The sequence below is a fragment of the Athene noctua genome, chromosome 1 (assembly GCF_965140245.1).
Source record: "Athene noctua chromosome 1, bAthNoc1.hap1.1, whole genome shotgun sequence".
Lineage (NCBI taxonomy): Eukaryota > Metazoa > Chordata > Aves > Strigiformes > Strigidae > Athene > Athene noctua.
This window is the reverse complement of record NC_134037.1, coordinates 128,136,690-128,152,418: the sequence shown is the minus strand read 5'-3', so window position 1 is coordinate 128,152,418 and position 15,729 is coordinate 128,136,690. Positions and strand designations below refer to the sequence as shown.

At 46.8% G+C, this 15,729-nt stretch overlaps 1 protein-coding gene across 2 annotated transcripts in view; it reads right to left on the bottom strand.

The window, feature by feature from the left end:
* Nucleotides 1-2,390: 2,390 nt before the first annotated feature.
* Nucleotides 2,391-15,729, bottom strand: part of SERTAD2 (SERTA domain containing 2) — an 84,182-nt gene continuing 70,843 nt past the window's right edge. For both annotated transcript variants that reach the window (XM_074923195.1, XM_074923279.1), the window contains exon 2: nucleotides 2,391-7,976. In XM_074923195.1, the coding sequence (XP_074779296.1) occupies nucleotides 7,028-7,972 (945 nt within the window). In that variant the 5' untranslated portion in view covers nucleotides 7,973-7,976 and the 3' untranslated portion in view covers nucleotides 2,391-7,027. The remainder of the gene's footprint in view (nucleotides 7,977-15,729) is intronic.

Here is a 15,729-nt window from a genome sequence, read left to right as displayed (position 1 = left end):
CTCGTTATTTGGAGAAGCCGGGGTGAGAGGAAAAACCCATGATCTTGCTGGCCTACTGCCAGTTGCTAAGGCAGTTTCTTCAAAAGGGAGAGGAGCTGTGGAAGGAGGGAGCTGTCTGGAGGGGAGGCAGATGATGCATGCAGGGACCGGGCGGAGCAAGGGGCCTGCAACCACCAACGATGGAGGCCAGTGGGACCGTGGGTTCAGTGGGGAGCGGAGGCAAAGGAGCCCAGAGGAAGGGGGTGAAGTGGAAAGGGGCAGGGGTGGGGAGATGACCAGGGAGAAACAGCTCTGTGCACGGCTCCACTCTGGAGCCAGCATCCCCAAGGACCTGTCTCAGCTGTGGTTCAGAGCAGCTCTATGAAGCGTTGCCTGTGGCTGGAGTTTTTTTTTTTTCCCCAAAGGCTTTTCCCCCCACTGTGGTTTCTCTGAGTACAAGATGCTCGTGGTCCAGGGAAGCCGGTTTTGCTGCGCAGGCAGGGCTGGGAGTGGGGCTTGCTCCTGTTGCCAACAAGGGGAGGAACATGCATCCCTCCAGGCCTGGGTTGGACGTGTGCAGGGAGTGTTATCCCTCCTGAGCAAGGGCACCAGGAGCACGGTGGGACAAGAGTGCCTCTTCTTGTCCCCTCTGTGCCTCAGTGCTGCATTTGGGCATGTGTCTGCCCGCATGGCATCTACCTGAGCGAGGTTTGTGAAAGCTGGTGACTGCCTGGCTGCAACACCCTGATGTCCCAATTATTTGGGCCCAGAGGGGAGCTTGGTGGCTGTTGTCAGCTGTGGAGCCGCTGCACAGGCTCATGGTGATACTGAGCAGCAGCAGAGCTGTCCTGAGGGCACCCTGGATTTCTGGCACCCCAAGAAACAAGGTAAGCACCTTAGTCCTCTGGTAGGGTGTCAGTGTGAGGTACCACAGACCCAAACCTCATCCACTGCAGGTCTGTGCCTGCGCTGAACCGCAAACCTGCTGCCCACCACACAGGTGAGCTCAGAGAAGGGACTGGTTGTGGAGAAACACGCAGCAGCTGCCGGGGAGCCCTCCAGTCGGGGCACACGCTAGAGGGAGATGCAGCTCACCGGCTCCCCACACAGGTACCCCATTTTAAAAGCCCAGAGTGATGGTTTGCCCATGCTGAGCTGGAAAGCTCAAAGGTTGGAGCGGGTGGGAAACCACTTACTTAAGAAAGGGGTAAGTAGGGCTCTGCACATAGCCTGGGCTGGATGTGTCTCACTACCAACACACAAATGAGAAAGTAAGCTCTTAAAAAGTAGGTGGCAGCAAAACCAGAGCGGCTTCAGGAGCGCAAGAGCAGCATCTCCACATGTCCTGCATCAAGTCGATGCACTGACAACTGGAAACATCTGACCAGGACCAGCAACCTGCTGGTGCAGTGGACGGGAGCGGAGCCCCTGAGCAAAGTGTTCACACCGTCATCTCGGGTGCGTTTCACCCCTTTGAGCATGGCACTTGCTGAACAGACAGAAATTCAATCCCTGGGCTGGCTTTAATTCTTCCACTTCTCCTTTCTCTGTGTTTCCCGTGTCCCCGCAGCCATTTGTCCCCGAGTGGCAGCTGGTGCGCAGAGCCCCACGCTGCCGCTGCTGGCGGCCGCTCCGGTAACACGAGCCGCCTCACCACAGCTGAGATGCTACGTGCGGCATGTTGGGACGGGGAAAACTCGCTGCTTTTCTGTCTGGTTTTTGGTTTGCTGTAAATCCAAAATGGAGCAGTCGTGTTTCTGTGGGTGTAGGAGGCCGGGCAAAGCGGAAAGGGGGTGTGTGTGTGTGTGAGACTCATTTGCTGTGCACTGCAGCCGGGCTCAATCCAAATGCCACTCGGGGCTGTGCTCGGGGCTTTATTGCCACAAACAGGCTTGAGCCGAAGGCAGGGGTGAGATCTCCCTCCTGGCTGGCCCTGAAAGCAAACACCAGTCACCTGAGGGGGGGTGGTGAGGGCACTGATAAATGAAGCAGTGGATTAAGTTATCAGATATTTCCTGCTGGGATTTAATGCCCTAAAGGACAGTGCATTATATGTATTAAAACTGGCCAGATTCCGCTCTCGAGTAGCCCAGCGGTGCAGCCGCAAGCTGCACGCCCCACGGGGCCCAGCTCAGAGCTGCTGGCACTTGTAGTCCAAAAGCAGCCACAGAAGGACACTGTCACCCAGGGTACCTCTCTGTGTCGGGGATGAAAGCCTCGTGCCAGGAACGGGCCTTGCACAAGGTGTCACTTCTCTTGTTCCGCAGGGTAGCGCAGGGCGAGACTGGGCTGTCCCTCCCTCATCCCCCACTGCCTCCCACAGCCCTTGCATGCTGCTGAGCCGTGGGGTCTGTCCCCCCCTTTAGCATCGTCTTTTGTGGAGGGAGAGAACGAAGCCAGAACTTATTTTAATTGTTTATTGTATAATATAAAACTACAAAAGTAAGACTGCTCATTTCCATGTACATTTGTCCAATTGTTTTTTTGATTACAGCCCATACCTACATGTGAATACAGTAATCTGGTTTCAGATGTATATGTCTGTAATATTGCATAGAAAAGGCACAGCTCTAAGGTCTGTGGGAGGGGAAGGGGAAATACAGCCTTTTTTCTTTTTTTTTGTCTTTTTTTTTTTGACAATAACAAGCCCTGTTCAAACAACCATGCACTGAACATGTCACACTATTTACACCTTTTCCAGAATCTTGGCCTTTAGAGGCAGTAGTATGGATTATGCTCAGAACTAGATAGGACTCAAAGTTGGGATTTTATCTGCAATTTGTGTTTTTAAAGAGGTTCCAGAACTTGCATTAGGCTTATTTTCAGAAAAAGTGCTTAAAGAATTAATTTCTTTTAAAATGTTCAGTCTTGCTAATTAATAGAAGCACTGAAAGCAACTTGCACAGAAGCAGGATACTGAAACCTGATGGGGGAAGAAAAAAACCCAACAAAACAATAAAACCCCAAAACAAACCCTGTAACAAGAACAAAAAGTTCACAATATGCTGGAGTGAATTAAACCGTTTGTCAGACAGGATCCATTACAATTTACTCAATTTAACAGTGATAAAAGTATACACTCTGGATTCAAAACACTGGTTTTAAACAATCCAGGCTATTACCACACAGCATTGAGGGAAAACCAAATCACAACCTTTCACAAGGTCCAAATTTATTCTTAGTGATCGCTTATGACAGTGGCTTTACTGTCTTGCTGTTCTAGCTGGCTGCAAGGAAGGTGCCAGATTGATGCATTTATGACGCCATTCGACGCCATTCTTGTGAAGAGGGAAGTTCCCCTTCCTCTGCATGCAGGGCTGTGGGGTGCTGTCAGGCTCGAGGGGACCCGTGGTGTCCAAGGAGCAGCTGGTCAGACACACAGAGCAACGCGGGTGGTTTGAACTCGAGCAAGCAAACCCTCTGCCGCACATGTGACGCGCAGTTGTCACTTCTCGCCCGGTCTTACCTTCTGGTGAGGAGGTGGTGTCAGCTCTGGCACCACTTCTGGGGCTGGAGGGAACATCCTGCAACCTCCTTCAGCCCCAGGGAATCCAGCTGGGCTTCCTGCATGTGTTAAAAAACCCACATTTTTTTTCAAACATATACCAGGCCAGCACGATGGAGACGATAGTATTTGCTCCTGTCTCCTGTTGCAGATTCCAGCAGAGTGCCGAGGGAGGCCCATCTCAAGAAGCTGATGGGGTAGGAGCCTGACTAGGACTAAGTTTGAACATAAACTTGTCCCTCATCCATACCTTTTTTTTTGCATATTTCAAACAACCAGACCCATATTAGAAAGGGGGGGGGGGGGGGGAAGTCATGTGAACCATGCATATCCTGACTGGAACTCAATTCATTTTGTCTAAATCTGGCTCCCATACCCTTTTTCATACAGATTTACATTCCTACAAGAGAATACATTCCTACCATACATTCTGTACATGTTACAATCCAGATGTTGTTAGCTTCACAATAAAATAAATATATTTACAGAAGGAAAAAAAAGAATAAATAATTTATGAAAAACAAACAAAAAAATCACTTCAAATCCAAAGCTCTTTTATTCTGCTCCCATCTTGTCACTTCATTGCACATTAATGTCAATCTCCAACCCTGGTGTAGGTCTCAGAGCCATTCCACGTGTGGCTGCTGTTAGGGCCACGCCATGGCCAGGAGAAAGCCGCAGCAGAGCCCTTTCTTTCCCGCCGCAGCCTGCTGCGGTGACAGAGCAGCACCAGCCTTGCCAACCTTTTGCCTAGTCCCATAAATCAGGTACATTTATGTCCTATGGGATTCCCATAAGGACTCTGCCACAGGACATGCGCTTCAGCACCAAGGGTACACAGACATTGTCTTCCGAGGGGTGCTCAGAGCTCATCGCTTCGGCTGTGGATACAAAAACTTCGACTAACCCCACTTAACAGCACATCTCTCAAAAAAATGGCATCGATGTGAACTTTTGCCTAGCATATGGTATTTGTTTAAATGTGTAAGTAATCCCCCCAAAATGGGCAGCTCCAGCATACTGTTTTTAACCGTGGTTAGGCAAGTGCTTACCACGTTACTGTGTGAAACTGTTGCGTTACCCCCTGCCTCCAGGTTTGTGCAGACAGGCACACAACCCTTGTGTGGCTAACGTTTTCCCAGTTACTCCAGTTACAAGAGGTGCAGAATCCAGCAGGGCTGTTGGTTCTCCTACAAGGGCCAGTTGCTGCCGTGTTTGAGACAGAGCCATCCCCCCCTCCTTCCCCACCCCCTCACTTCCGATGGTCCCTAAAGCTACACTTGGTCAATGGTTTTCTGTATGAAGCAATAAAGTTTTGGTTTTGTTTTTTTTTTCTTGTTTTTTGGGTTTTTTTAGTCTGTGTAAGGAGACAACAGCAAATCCATCAGCATCCCATTGCTTCACTGAGTTCAGCCTGGAAAAAAGAAGAAAGCAATCCCCCCCCACTTCAGCCAGTCTCCTGCCTCCTCCCCCCGCCCCATGTCTCACCCTGGCAGATGAAGTAGGAGCCAGAAGCATGTTTTTGTAATTGTACACAACGCATTTCATTTTGATTAGGAGTTCCTTCATTGAAAAATGTATTTGCTTCTATACTGTGTCTGTGTGCATATCTATGTTACCTCTCTCTATCTATATACTAATAAATATACATGGCCTGTTTTAAAGTGCCAATTTATAAAAAGCTGCCTCCTTAAAAGGCAGACAAGACCCAATTTCATCCATGACAAGAAGGGAGCAGAATTGACTGAATATTGCCAAATGACATAAAACATAATTTAAAATTTCTTAAATAAATATAAAAGTTATTCCTAAAGAAGCCATAGGCATGTCAACAATATAGGTTGTAACCGGCGCTCAACAGCTAAAGTACCATTGAAAAAACTAAAATGCCATAGCAACTTCAGCAATAGGCATGATACATTGCAAACTTTTTTTTTTTTTTAAATTAAATGTACACCACAATGAACTTAAAAAATGCTATTGGTGCCGTAATGAGAATATTTCTCAGGTGTTAGAGGGAACGGGACCATGCATAGAAAGCTGTGTCTGTATATTCATTGTAAAACGGGTCTATAAAGTGTAAAGCAGGTAACACAGTTGATACAAGAAACCAACCCTATATGCGATGCCAAGTGATGTAACATGACTGGCTCCAGTTTCAACAGCAATGGATATTAAAGCAAGTCCATCCAGTGCAGGTAAGAGATGAGCTTCACTGCAGTAATACTGAAGTTGCCTTTTTCAGCACTTAGCACAGTGAGGTGGGGAGAGGGAAGAGAAATAAATGCTCCAAGAAAGGGCAAGTGGAGGCTGTCAGCGCCAGTCTTCTGCCCGCTCTGCCCATATGCACGTCGGTCAGGAAGATTGCCGTGAGAGGTCAGCTCTCAGTGGGTGACGGGCACGTTCCCCCTCCAAACCATTCCCTGGAGCTCTGGGTGAGGAAGTGCTGATCTGCCGCTGTCTTAAGGCGCTCCGCGTCCCGCGAGGACGCCCGCCGTGGCAGGGGGCCGCGGGTGGGCCTGGGGGCACTGGCCCGGTGCCGGGGGGGAGGCTGAAGCCACGGTGCCGCCCGGGACATCTTCGGGTGAAGTTCCACAACTGTTTCCTGCCAACTGCTTCACATACATGTTGGAAAAGGACATGGCTCTAAGTTTCAGGAATCACAGTAGTGCGCAGTGGGTACAGCAGGGAGCAAACACTTGTGAAACTCCTACAGAAGCAGCTTCCAGCCCTTTCTTAAAGCACTTTTTTGTTTGCATTCAGGGAAACCGACTGCAGGCTTATTTGATCCAATTTTCTCTTTGCACCATACACATATAAAACATTACAACTCTGTATAAAAGTACAAGTGGTTCTTGTACATCTGAATTATGCAGGAACTATGTGAGCAAATCCTATCAAAATAGCTATTTTTTTGTGTGTATAAACAGCATTTGTTTTTAGAAAAAACAATATCATAAACTGCAGAATCTGTACAAAAATATAAAATAAATTTGGGCAGCAGTTTCTAAACAGCCACGTAAATGCAACACTTAAAGAGGAGCAGGTTAATGCCTCCAAAAGGCTGAATTGCTAAGTCAACCTATACAGGGCTAAAATGGTATTGAGATTATCTAAATAATAAAATTTTTTACCTCTGGCAATAAAACTTATAGAAAAAATAGACAAATATGCACATGCAATTTACAGCTTTCCCCAACATAATCCTTGTGCTTAGCTTTTACAGGTTTTTTTTCTTGTTTTTTTTTCTTTTTTTGTAATAACATAACATTGTCTACAATACATATTCTTTCCTATACCAGGATATTCGGTCTTCCTTGAGGAACCACTTTAAAAAAAATACATTAGAAGTGGTCATACATGGATGAAGGCACTCCAACTCTGCTTGAAGCAAAAACTAGTGTGATCCTTTTCTTTTCAAAAAAGGCAAGCAAGGACGCATGCACAGTGCTGTGAATCAGGGGTGGAAGGGACTATGGAAATACTACCAAGTGTATATACTGGTACTTAAAAAAAAAAAAAAAATTGCTATATTTCTATATTTTAAGACCCAACAAGCACCTCCATGATGTGATCCAGTTCTGTGAGGTCCATTTTGAAAGGCTGATTTGGAGTTACTGGTTGACTGCTGTATGGAGCGAGAGTTTTTAGGAGCTCATCTGCTGAGACAGGAGCCATTTTTGAGGCGGCCCCCGTGGCAGATGTGCAGGGGTCAAAATCATACATGGACGTATCAATGTCAGCGAACAGAATATCATCCAGGGTCAAGTCTGTGAGGAAACCTGTAGAAGTTGTTATCTCAAAGTTGCCAGGTAGTGAGTCCATGAGTTTGGATTCAGCCGTTCTGCTCTCCGGGAGGCCCTCGGGCTTTTGAACGCTGGACTCGCTAGGGTGGTCTTTAGAGTCATCGGCTGCTGTTTCGGCTGCTACTGCCTCTGCGGAGGTAGGTGCTGGACAAAGCTCCTCGATTTCATCCAAGGCTGAGGAGAAGCTGTCCTTTACTGGTTGGAGAGCAGGAGGTGGTGGTTTTGTCGGACCATCGTGCTGGACAGTCGGGGAAGTGCAAAAAGTGTCGTCCTCGAGCAAAGAGGCTGGGGTGAGGCAAGACTCCAGGGGCGTAGTGCTTACGAAGTCAGTAGGGAGAAGGGGCTGGGAGGCGAGATGGCTGAACGCCGGCTGGGCCTCGCGGAAGTTGTCACTGAGAGGGTCGGCGGGCTGCGAAGCGGTCACGAACACGGGCCTCAAGCTGCCTTCTTGTTTGAGTTCTTCCTGGATTCGCCTCAACATGTTGTTAATTAAAACTGTCTTTTGCAAGCTGGGCTCGGTTAATGGCCTGTGGTTATAAAGTTTCATAAGGGAAATGTTGAAGATAGTCTGACGCTGTAAGGTGTAAGACACCTTAGAGGGACCGTCAGTAGGAGACACCACTTTGCCTTCCAACCCATCTTCATGCTCATCAAACTTCCGCTTTCCTCCTTTCCCCAACATATATCTGAAAGGAAAGAAAAGAGACTGATAAAGTCAGCAAAGCTCAAAGCCTGTTCTTCCCACCTGAATCGCTACCCCAGTCCCCCCCTGCACATGCGGTGTGGACCCAGTGGCCGCCCTGTCCCCTTCTTACTTACCCCTAACAGTCAGAAGTGGGAATCTGTCCACATAACTCACTCTTGGCAGCGTGACGAGGAAGCAGAAGCTGCCTTAACACAGTGCTCTGGTCCATGTTTAAGCACAGCTACGCTGGTAAATTCCAAGCAGGAATTCAACCAGCATCTATAAAACTCAAGCCCTTATGCGCTTGGCAACAAATTTCACTCTTTGCATAACGTTAGGCCTATGGTCCCCAAATATCTGTACATAGGTGCACAAGCTACAGGTACTGTACTGAACATTCCCTTAGATCCCCTGACTGATGCAAGTATTATGCCTGGGAATACAAACGTAGTACACCAAGGTTCTTACAGTAAATGTTCCTTTTTATGCAAAAAGCCATTCACGGGGGGAAGGGGAGGGAAGTTCAAGTGGTTGTATACTGAAGAAACCTTCTCAGTGATGCTGGGAGATGCAACCCTTTAGCACACCAGAATATATGCATATCTGACCTCATGGGTTTATTTAACTGGTCGCCTAAGGACTAAATTACTAGAGCAGGGACTACAGTTATTACACTCAGAAGCAGATAAATTACAGATGAATAAGGAGATCCGTGAGGTCTGTAAGTCTAATCTCCAAGACCATTCTCTGCATTACGCTCTGCTGCTGCAGCCAGGGCCTTCGATCCTGACAGTGCCTGGGTCCCAGGCTGAGGACAGGGGCATCTACCTCAGCAAGCTTCAGAGGAGTTTGGTGTCTCCTGAAGCATTGAGCATCCCCCTCCAGGAGCCAGGGCCCCAGGAGCACCCCCAGTCCCGCACTCCAAATCCACGTGGGAGCACGGGCCCCACCTGCCCCTTGCACTGGGTGGGGGGTGCTGCATCCCCAACCTGCACATGAAGCAAGAGCAGCTCTGACAGAGGGCTGGGGGAGGCTGTGCTCTCATCCGGGAAGCATTTCACACAGCAAGATTTGAAATCCTTTCCTAGGCCTCTGCCTGGCTAAGGCAGGCAACGCCAGCAGCCTCTGCTTCCTCCGGTAAGACTTTGAGGAGCTTGCTAGCCACATACAGAATAGCTTTTGCACCAGAGCAAAGATGCAGCATCACTCCAGATGTACCATTTGTCTTCAATTCCCCCCCATCAAAGCGTGTTTCTCACTCAGGACTGTATCTATGTCAGGTTTCACTTGAGAACAAAAGAATGCTGTAGGGCCTTCTAAAGAACAAAAATCAGCATAAATGCATGTAGTTTTCTCCTGGTCAGATGGCAGATTTTGAAGGAAGAAACAAAGGGAATTTTACCAAACTTGCCCTGCATTGTAAATCACTTCTGAGCTAAGAGTAAGTAGGGCAGTTCAATCCCCAGTGCCGTTTCTTCCAGGATGTTTCAGAGTGCCTGGAAATGCTTCTCTACACAGCACAGTCACAGCCTCATTTTGTCACCATTATTTCTGCAACATGAAGATCCCCTCAAAAGCAGAGAAATGAAATAATCGCTGTGCTGTGACAGAAGCACGACCTGATGCCATGCATCTGAACGGGGAAGGCGTTAGGGCCAGAAACCCTCTGCTCCACACCACCACCCATCTTTGTTGAGTAGCCAGGGCTTGGTTTGCTGGAATACCCACGATTACTTGGGTGAAACAGCACAGTTGCTATGACAGGCACTGCTTTCAATGCTTGAAAATAGGGTCCCTCTGACTCTCTCCTCCACTACCTGCCCAAACTCAGTTTCCCAGACAAACTGTTTTATCACCACTAAATCAAAATTAGAAGGAGGTGAGGCTGTTACCACACTTCACTTGCCTGTCCCATGGGCTGCATCAAACCAGCCGAGGAAAAGTCCTGCAGAGACTGGGGTAGAATCACAGGCACTGCAGAGCAGCACCTTGCACTTAGCCTGCTTCCACCTCTTAGGGCAAACGTTTGGTTTTCCTCTCACCTTCCCAGGTCAAGTGGTGAGGTGCTGGAGCACTAACACAGCTGCCCTTTTAATAGGATCACAGACAGCCCCCTGTTCATTCCTGCATCCCGCCCGCCATTTAACAAAACACTAATAAAACGGCATGTAGATTTCTGCCCTGTATTTTTAAAACAAAAAAGTGGAAGATGCTTTCTAGCCCCAGCTACCCAGAGAGAAGCTGCAATAGGCATACAGATTTTTAACCCCATGCCTGACTCCCCTCATACAAGCTTTATTACAAAGCTATCGTCTAGGAGACAAAACCTGCCTGCCTTATTTGAGTACAATTCCCAGTTTCCCTAACAGGATCCGTGCAGGTCTAATAGCAATTTGATCATCATACACCAGTTCTGCAGACAGACAAGGTAGCTAGAGGACTTGCAAACATCCCCAAGAATGGCTGACAAACATTGGAAAGCAAAGAGCCCTTGCAAAGTGGGAGAGGGGACAAAAGTAGTGAGGGTTTTAATGCAAAAAATAGCTCAGAAAGCATTTGCTGGGTGTTAAATCCAAAATCAGATTGGGTGAAGTGAGCCTCTTCTAGTTAAAAATAAGTCCAAAATCCAGATCATTTTCTAGCATATTATGCAATTAAAAAAAGAAAGGTGGGGGGGAGGGAGCAAGCTGAGCAGAGCTGAGGAACGGGTAGGCTGCCATCCAAGCTCCTTGGCCAGCTACCAGCGATCCCCGCGCCTGGAATCTCGGGTGAACAAAGCCTCTGAAATTTAGCACTACTGCCTAAGCCTGGTTTTTCTCTGCTCCCTAGTGTCACTTCCATGGACTACTCCAGAGATGTGCACGTGGGTTTGGGGAGCGAGGGGGGGCTTTGCTGTTCAAATGTTCACAAGGGACACACTTCCTTCAACTTCAGACAGATAGAGCAAGAAAGGGAGGGCTGGGCTAGCAAGAATTGAAACCCCTGCCCAAGTCCAGCACATTTTCAAAGCAGAAATGGGTTAGGAGGAGAGTGAGCAGCCTTCTGTCCCTTCCTACTCTCTCCTCCACCTGAAAAAAGACAGACTGTCCTAAAGACATACCAACGCTCCTTCCACAATGCTCTGTTTAACGGAGAAATTTTTAAATGGCTTGGGGACTATGAGAGTTTTGAAGTTTGTCAGGCTCTGCCAGGAATGTGTAAAAATACTCACTGTACAAAGCAAACCTTTTTCCCCATGATAAAGAAAACAGACCAATCGTGTGGCCACATTCCGTCCCCTGCACTCAATTATTATTGTCAGGGGATGTTGACAAGCATTTCAAATGAACCCATTTGAGCCCACTTGCATCCATGATTGAGGTGCTGGTAGTTAAGACATATTTTAAGCTGATCAGAAAGAGCTATGGGCTCGTCATTAGTAAACACAACATTAACCTCTACATCATTTTCCAGGAAGCTTAGAAATGATTCAAGGTTTCCTGTATGTAGGACTGTCAGTCTCTCACATATCACTCGATCTTCATGTAGCTTGGTTCACAGTTTGTCCTTTTAAAAGATAAAAGCCAGTTTCACCTACTGGCTTTTCAGCACAGCTTTCAGTTTCCTTTTCCCCAGAAATGCTCTCTGAAGTGGGTTTAACCATTAATGCAGCAAAGCAGGATGCCAGGCCAAGCAAGGCAGGGTTTATTCCCCCAAACAGGGGGCTCAGGTGAGCACTGCCAGACTCTCAACTTTCTAAGTTTTATTTTATTCCCTTCTCCTCTGGCATGCAAACAGGAATTGTAAAAACCTTTTCCTTCAGTTTCCATAATCATTTTATTCATTCTAAGTGAAGCAAGGAGACATAGGTATCTTTTTAGGCCAGCGGATAAGAGTTGGTCAAAACAGACACACTTCCAGGCTTGCAAGCTGTTCTCTGGATCTCCATAAAGGAATTCTGTAGTTTCTGACCACCAGAGCTTAAGACTACGTCGCCTGTTTGTTCTTTACAGTTCAAACCATCTCTTCCCTCCTTCAACCAACACTTTCATGCCTACATTAGAGATCAACGTTGTACGTCGTATGATACTGAACAACATTAGGAAAAAAGCAAGCTGTACAGTGCCAACATTTGATCTGTTTCAGTTCTGTTCATCTCAGAAACTTAGGGTCACATCCATGGAGGGTCTTTTATGCATCTATTTTGTCTGGGCAAAAATCCCAGCCAGATGTATTTCTGCTGCATCTCCACCCATCTGCCAGCAAATGTCACTTTGGGGCCAAGCGTTAAAGAGTTGAGATGGCATGTCGCTTTCTTGTTGTTTTAATAAAGAATGTTGCAGGGTTTTGGTATGCAAGTTAATTTTCAGTGCTACTTAGGTATGTGGAACCAGAAAGCTGAAGAAAAGCAATGGAAAAACTGCATTTATCCCAGGGTTGGGGCAGGGGGAGTTGCTTGGAGATCTTCCCCAATATTATCCACCAGTTGGCCCCAGGTCTGGAAGACCCAGACCCAAAAGCTGAACCATTGTTACCAAAAAAGATTCTACTTGCTTTTTTGCCCATTTAGGGTGATTGCACGCGCCTCAGAGCCAGAGAAACCCTAGCATTGTTTGGGAATTGGCTTTTCTTAATTGAAAAACAAAAGTAATATATATTTTTTTTCATTTGCATGTCGTTTAGCTTCCTTTTATTGGCTCTGCATGCTCTTCAGACAGAGCTGGAAAAAATGCAGTTGGGGCTCAGCAGAAGAGATAATCAGTCTGGAACGGGTGGTTCTCTGGAGTCAACCATCATCGATTAAACACAAAAAAACTTGTGCAATGACTGACTGTGTCTCTGAGCCCACTTAGTGACAAATCCTTTGCTCTCCAGAGGACAGAGGTAAGCACACATCATGAGGGAAGTATTGTATTTATCAATTGTACTTAGGATGTTCCTTTGTCACTGCTGGACTATTTCTGAAGTCTTTAATAATTGGAATTTTGTCACAGGGAAGCACTAAATATGTAAAAACAGAGGGGAAAAGTGATTTGATTATCTCACCAATAATAAAAATAGCCTTTAATATTAATTCTCAAAGGTTTTTATCAGTTTAGTTTAAAATGTCTCTCAAGACTGAGCGCTTTTCTTGGAAATCAATTCCACAACTCACTAGTCCCTCCCTGCTCATCAAGGAAGATAGGAAGGAAAAAAAGAAAGAGGAACCAAACACCAAGAGGGACAGCGGAAAAGGATTTTTAAGTAGTCACATTTCCACTCCTATCAGTCGGTCTAGAGGATGAACAGCTTAATACAGCAAGGTTCACTTTTAGAACAAACACCACGTTGCTCAGAAAGGTAGAATCATCAAACCCCAGAGTTCACAGGCAGGCATTCATCTCCACACAGCTGAATCCCAAAAGACAGACATGAACAGCAGGGGCTCATGCAAAAAATGGAGCTTGAAGTAGGACCAGTTACTTTCTGAAATCTTGAGTAATGAAAACCACAGGAGAGAGAAAGAAAAAAAAGGTAACTTGGGGGAATTAAAACACTACTTAACAGACACATGCACTCAAAAAAAGCCACACAAAAGTCCCCCAAACCCCAAAGAGAGTACCTAATTTGCACATTTCATTCCCAAAACAAAGTTTCCCAAAGCTCAGGTGTAAATGAACCTCACCAGGGTTTCTTGGAGACTCTATCCAGTAAATTACGCAAGCACTTTCTGTGTCACTTCTGGCACATGAAATATTATTTTCCTCTCCTCCATCCCTCAGTACTCATCCTTGAGGGCTGCACTGGCTGCATCCTAGCCCAACGGTAGTGAATGAGTGTTTTGTTACTGACTTCAGCAGGATCAGGATTTGGCATACATAGCTGCAGGACCAAAATAAAAAGGCCTTTTGTGCCAACTGGGTTCAACTGGCAAGATGAGAACTAGATCCAGTAAGCTAGCCAATGCAGGCTGGGCTGCCATGAGGCATTTCAGTGTCGCCAGATCCAGCCTGAGGGACCACCTGAACTTGTGACCAGTGCCCACTACTTCAAAACATCTGTCCTCTATAGCTAAGGAGGCAAACATGTAAATCTCTCTCTCCCCATCCCTGTTTACACATCCCCAAGGTCATGTCAGAGAGACCAAGAGTGGCCAGTCTCAGAAATTTCCCTCAGGGCAGGACCATGGGCTCACCCACCACAGAACGATGCTCTGTGGCCTGCAGGATACTGGCAAAGCAGAGCAAACCTTCCCCAGCAGCTGGGAGACGGCCTTGCCTCCAAGAGCACAGGCATCCTCCTCCTATTCAGAGCTGGAAAGGAGGAGAAGCAGCGGAGGGGAATGCCAACATAAATCTGGCACCCTCTCCCAGCCTCGCTAAACACAAGGAAGAGAGCTGAACAGCCCAGGTGTCGAGCTTTAGCTCCAGGACTGAAGTGAATAAGCAACGTGGACTTTCGGAGGCGACAGCCACAGTGTGATCAAAATCACCCCTCCTTTAAGATTTCATCTGTTGACACCAGGGTCTTTAAATCCTGGCACGGCAGCATCCCTGGGAGCTAGTACAGCGTGTACCACACAGTAACACACAGCTACGTTCAATATGCTGCAGCTGGCTTGCAATTTATACACTGACTGGTGGTGTGGGTTTTTCTTTTTTTTTTTTTTTTTAGGGTTGCTTCTCAGGATCTGATGCAGACTTTACTTGTTCAAGTGTAATGTGTCCATGTTGCCTGGCTAGAGAGGACTCCTGACAACTGCTGCCTGGTATGAATTGGGTCTCCTGTCACACGAGTTAGAGAACAAAACCCCCAACCCTAGACAAGAGGTACAGGGAACAGAGCTGTGCTGGAGTTTGTCCTCTCCAAACAGAGTGCTCAGACATTCTCCATTTATAAGGTTTGTTTACCCTGATACTTACATTTTACATTAATTCTGTCTGCACTTTTTTTTTTTTTAAACTGAGTGAAGTTTAATAAGCACTTACAAAACTCTGCTTTAGAGCTATTATCAAAAAATTGGCCTCCTGGGTAGCTCTGTGCTTCCAGAGAGCACAGGGAATTGTTTTTGTTTGCAAGCCTTCACTACAAGGCTGTTGGTGCCAGCAGTAACTGTAAGTGGCAGGTATTTCTCACATATATTTTATAGAGACCTAACCCTTCCCATCTCCTGTGGTGGACAAGTAACCTCAGCTCTTCCAGAAGAAGCAGAGAGGCAAGCAAAGCTGCTCAGCACCCTAGTCCTGCATTTAGCAAGAAAGGCAGCTTCCCTCTCCCTACAGTATTGCAGCCTTAGCCCTCTGCTTTAGGCACCCATGAGTGAAGACTAGGGGAGAGCAGTTAGCAAGCTAAGAGTGACAGGGGTCTTTTCTAATCTCAAATTAAAGTCGAAATAAAATGGGAAATCGTAATGGGTGACTTTCAGAGACTAATCTAAGGAGGAATTAGTTAGGGACTGTGCAAGCAAACCTCCCTGCAAACATGAGACAAGACATCAGAGGGAAGCTCAGACTCTCATTTGAGGATCATCTGAAGTCATGCAGCTCTCGTGGGGGTTGACTTTGGTACTCAGAGCCTGGAGTCCCCAGGTCCCTGAAGGAATGTCCATGTTAATCAGAAAGTAAGGTGAAGCCTTCCCTAGCAAATAAGCAACGCAATTATAAAGCCAGTCAATAGTGTAACACCAGCCAACGTGTTCCAGCGATATTTTGAAACTGTAATCTGATCCTACTGTTTCCATCCTCGTGCCTTGCCTGCTCTCCCTTGTTGCATACTGTACTATTTGAGGCCCAGAG